Genomic DNA, 5469 nt, shown 5'->3' on the forward strand with positions numbered 1-5469 from the left:
TTATATTGCAGCCATTTGCTAAAATCATTTAAGTTAATTTTTTTTCCTCATTAATGTACACACATCACCCCATATTGACAGAAAAACACAGAATTGTTGACATTTTTGCAGATTTATTAAAAAAGAAAAACTGAAATATCACATGGTCCTAAGTATTCCTTTGCTGTGACACTCATATATTTAACTCATGTGCTGTCCATTTCTTCTGATCATCCTTGTGATGGTTCTACACCTTCATTTGAGTCCAGCTTTGTTTGATTATACTGATTGGACTTGATTTGGAAAGCCACACACCTGTCTATATAAGACCTTACTGCTCACAGTGCATGTCAGAGCAAATGAGAATCATGAGGTCAAAGGAACTGCCTGAAGAGCTCAGAGACAGAATTGTGGCAAGGCACAGATCTGGCCAAGGTTACAAAAAAATTTCTGCTGCACTTAAGGTTCCCAAGAGCACAGTGGCCTCCATTCCTTAAATGGAAGACGTTTGGGATGACCAGAACCCTTCCTAGAGCTGGCTGTCCGGCCAAACTGAGCTATCGGGGGCGAAGAGCCTTGGTGAGAGAGGTAAAGAAGAACCCAAAGATCACTGTGGCTGAGCTCCAGAGATGCAGTCGGGAGATGGGAGAAAGTTGTAGAAAGTCAACCATCACTGCAGCCCTCCACCAGTCGGGGCTTTATGGCAGAGTGGCCCTATGGAAGCCTCTCCTCAGTGCAAGACACATGAAAGCCCGCATGGAGTTGTGAGATGGTGAGAAATAAGATTCTCTGGTCTGATGAGTCCAAGATAGAACTTTTTGGCCTTAAGCGTTTTTTCTAAGCGGTATGTGTGGAGAAAACCGGGCACTGCTCATCACCTGTCCAATACAGTCCCAACAGTGAAGCATGGTGGTGGCAGCATCATGCTGTGGGGGTGTTTTTCAGCTGCAGGGACAGGACGACTGGTTGCAATCGAGGGAAAGATGAATGCGGCGAAGTACAGGGATATCCTGGACGAAAACCTTCTCCAGAGTGCTCAGGACCTCAGACTGGGCCGCAGGTTTACCTTCCAACAAGACAATGACCTTAAGCACACAGCTAAAATAATGAAGGAGTGGCTTCACAACAACTCTGTGACTGTTCTTGAATGGCCCAGCCAGAGCCGTGACTTAAACCCAATTGAGCATCTCTGGAGAGACCTAAAAATGGCTGTCCACCAACGTTTACCATCCAACCTGACAGAACTGGAGAGGATCTGCAAGGAGGAATGGCAGAGGATCCCCTGAAAAACTTGTTGCATCTTTCCCAAAAAGACTCAAGGCTGTATTAGATCAAAAGGGTGCTTCTACTAAATACTGAGCAAAGGGTCTGAATACTTAGGACCATGTGATATTTCAGTTTTTCTTTTTTAATAAATCTGCAAAAATGTCAACAATTCTGTGTTTTTCTGTCAATATGGGGTGCTGTGTGTACATTAATGAGGAAAAAAAAATTAACTTAAATGATTTTAGCAAATGGCTGCAATATAACAAAGAGTGAAAAATTTAAGGGGGTCTGAATACTTTCCGTACCCACTGTATATACATATCACTCTGCTCTCTCTTTCTTCTTTCAATACAAACTAATGTATCTGTATTTTTATAATTAACACCATTTTTTGTGATTGTTCATTTTTGTTGATTCTGATGTTTGGCTCACCTCCAGGTCGTTGAAAAACAGACGTGAATCTGCCAAGTTGAAGATCATCTCCTCCATCCACAAGCCCAGAGACACAGCCTTGCCAGAGTCCTGGATCAAAACACAGAAAGCACATCAAATTAGTTTTCATACCTGGTTTGTGACAGGTGATGATTGCATTATCTCAGTCGAAGAGAGAGCATGTGGTGCAACAGGTTTTTGTCCAACAAGAATGCTGATCACTCAGCACAGTCACTGTGCTTTCAGTCAGAAGCGTGTCAAACTACTACTCGTTCTCTTGTTTTCTCTTCATGTTGTAGGTGAAGCTAACATAAGCTAAGGCATTGTGTGCTCCCGTTCCATGCAAGCTATGTAACTAGCCGCTAACTCCTCCGTTTGGCAGCGGATCAAGCTGTGGGTGTCAGCCAGAGGTTAGTGTCAGATTAACCACGAAACAGCTCTTCCTCTACGCTTATCCTGCTTTAATTAAGATAATAAGCTGTAATCTGCCGTCATGAATGGACGCCTTTATTACAGGTGGCAGTCAAACACAGAATAATAGATGTACCACTTTAGAATTATGACTGATGGGTTTTTAGGAAGGACTGTAATGAAGTTACGACATATGCTATTTAAAAAAGATAAAAGGTTTTTCTTTGGGGGGGGGGGATGCATTTATAAATATATGATGAAATTACAGCTATAGCTATAATTAGCTATATATATTTCTTCTTATAAAAATATTGAGTTAATAATTTTTTATATTTTCCTGATACATTTTTTGGTGATTTGTTTGTTTAAAATAAAAATTATTATATTTATATTTGAGCTCATACATAAATGTACCATCAGAACAATGGGAAAATATTCTTCCCACTGGTCGCTCTTTTGCGACTAACTTTCTCACACGAGCGCATAATTTGGTCGCAATTTTTTTTTTCTACAACATGGTATTAATCAATGCATGCTGATTAACTTTTATCATAGTTTATAGTTATATGGTAATGAGTGTTCAACATTCCACCCGTTCTTTTTCATCATTATCATTTGTGACCCTGGACCACAAAACCAGTCATAAGGGTCAATTTCTTGAAATTGAGATTTCTACATAATCTGAAAGCTGAATAAATAATCTTTCCATTGATGTACGGTTTGTTATGATAGAACAATATTTGGCTGAGATACAACTATTTGAAAATCTGGAATCTGAGGGTGCAAAAAAATCAAAATATTGAGAAAATCACCTTTAAAGTTGTCCAAATGAAGTTCTTAGCAATGCATATTAGTAATCAAAAATTAAGTTTTGATATATTTACAGTAGGAAATTTACAAAATATCTTCATGGAACATGATCTTTGCTTGATTTTTGGCATAAAAGAAAAATCGATAATTTTGACCCATACATTGCATTTTTGGCTATTGCTAAAAATATACCCAAGCGACTTAAGACTGGTTTTGTGGTCCAGGGTCACATTTGTGATTTAAATTTTGTGAATGGGAATTCCTCTTTTGCTGTGTTATAAGCTCGAATTTGCGATCTTGGTGTCACGTTTTACAAAAAAAAATGAATTGTCTGTTTTGCTTATATCTATACACCTTTCACTTTTTAGGACTAAAACAAAAGATGGATTCATTGTTATTCTTAATTAAAAAGCACAACAACAATAAAACAGTAAGCTATTTTGACAAACTAGCTTACATAACGTTTATTAACGAAAACGAATAAGGCATGACATGCACCACATGCTATATTATATACTAACTAATAAATTACAGAATGTTTAGAATACACTGAGGAATCAAATACATAAACAAAAACATTAAAGAAAGCCTCCATAGCGTAAAGATAACAAGCTTTTCAAAACGAAAACAAAAAGAAAAGTAAAACTAAAATTAAGCTTTAGCGTTAGTTCTGGCAGGTCACGTGAGTCAAGCTTGCATCAGCTGATTCTCAGCTGATCACATCTACCTATAGGAATACGACACCTATCGCGGCATTCTTATATAAGCTGTATTCAGTATTATTCAGCAGCTTTTCAGCTTGCTTCGGAGCAAATTACCCTCCTCCATCCCCAGCTCCTCCTTTCGCCACAGTCAGGACTTAGCTTTCTGATATTCCTTGCTAATCAGACTCCTTTATCTTGAATAAAGTGTTACACTTAAATATCATTGAGTACATTAATGATATCTGCTTTGTTCTGTTCTGTTAACCCTGGGGGGCTATTATTGCTGCTCTCCCTGCTCATTCATGACAGGCTGCATGGATGGGCAGGGAGGTTTTTTGCCCAGAACAGAACCATACCACCATACCAAACTTTATGCTAAGTATCTATCATTTTGACGATAGTGGTCCTGACAGAACTGTGTTAAAAAACACATTAGCAAACGAGTGTCTTTCATCACCCTGAGAGATTCTGTATTCAGTAGGTCGAGTCTTGCTTTTGGCCAATCAGCACAAACAGGCTGTTTACAGTGATGAGCTTATGGCTTTGACATAAAGTGCATATAAAAAAGTGCGTTAAATATCCTGTTACTTAAAGATGTGAAATCCGAGCCAACGCAATCGCGGCTCTTTGTCTTGACCGTAAGCGGCCTTGTCATGACACACATCAAACTTGTTCCTATTTAACTCCAGCCCAATTTCAGTTTCATATGGATGTTTTCTTTGATTTGCTATCTCCAGTGGATTCCTGCCGCAGTACTAAGCTACTCTGGAGTCTTTTTCCTGGATCTGAAATTAGACACATTAGTCACGGCAACATTTCTGCAGTTCTCAAAAAGATCTGCGCGCTTGAGACGGCCAAGCGTTTCTCAGAGTCTCTTATGTGCCACGTCAAATCCGCAAGGGATCGTGGGAATTCAAAATAGAGTGCTGGCCAAGAAAAAGAAACATGACCATTGTTTCCTCATCAGCTGCCTGGAGATTGCGTAGAAGTTCATGAGCCGTCAATCAAACCAGAGCGGCCAAATAACAAGTCTGGAGCTGAAGGAGCGTCATTATATCTTTCACTGTTCATTTAGTTCTTCCGCATTTACTGTCTGCTGACGACGTTACTCTGAAACAGCTGTGGAACATATTTATTTATTATGAAAAAGAGATCATGAGGGACTTTTGTTGCTGCTAACTTTTAGGGCTTTAAATGGATTCAAATCAACCAAATGTGATTTGTACGCATTTCAATTTTTGCTGAAATTTATTCTGCTGTATATATGATATATAAACTACCATTCAAAAATTAAGTGATGGTAAGATTTAAATTTGTATTCAGTAAGGATGCATTAAATTGATGAAAAAATCAGTAAAGACTGTTTAAAAGAAATGCTGTTCTTTTACATTTTCTAATTTTCAAAAATCCTGAAAAATACAATGCATCATGGTTTTCACAAAAATATGAAGCAGCACAACTGTTTTCAACATTGATATTAATCAGAAATGTTTCTTGAGCAGCAAATCAGCATATTAGAATGATATCTGAAGGATCATGTGACACTGAAGACTGGAGTAATGATGCTGAAAATACAGCTGCGCATCACTGAAATAAATTACATTTTTAAATATATTCACATATAAACTAGCTTCTTTACATTATATAATATTTTACTGTTTTTACTGTATTTGTGATCAAATAAATGCAACCTCGGTAAGCATAAGATACTTTAAAAACATTAAAAAGCTTACTGACCCCAAACTTTTGAATTTGTAAATAAGGTGAAATACAGATTCCTGAGTAATATATATATTTTGTATTAAATATATATATATAACTAACATATATACATACACACACACACACACACACACACACACATACA

At 37.6% G+C, this 5469-nt stretch overlaps 1 protein-coding gene across 1 annotated transcript in view; it reads right to left on the reverse strand.

Annotated features, from left to right (window-relative positions):
- Positions 1-5469, reverse strand: part of LOC107560503 (eyes absent homolog 2-like) — a 46582-nt gene that overhangs the window by 17110 nt on the left and 24003 nt on the right. Inside the window, exon 9 of the mRNA XM_016244704.1 lies at positions 1678-1793. Within this exon, the coding sequence (XP_016100190.1) occupies positions 1678-1793 (116 nt within the window). The remainder of the gene's footprint in view (positions 1-1677; positions 1794-5469) is intronic.

The sequence above is a fragment of the Sinocyclocheilus grahami genome, unplaced genomic scaffold (genome assembly GCF_001515645.1).
Source record: "Sinocyclocheilus grahami isolate Dianchi unplaced genomic scaffold, SAMN03320097.WGS_v1.1 scaffold731.1, whole genome shotgun sequence".
NCBI classification, from domain to species: Eukaryota; Metazoa; Chordata; class Actinopteri; order Cypriniformes; family Cyprinidae; genus Sinocyclocheilus; species Sinocyclocheilus grahami.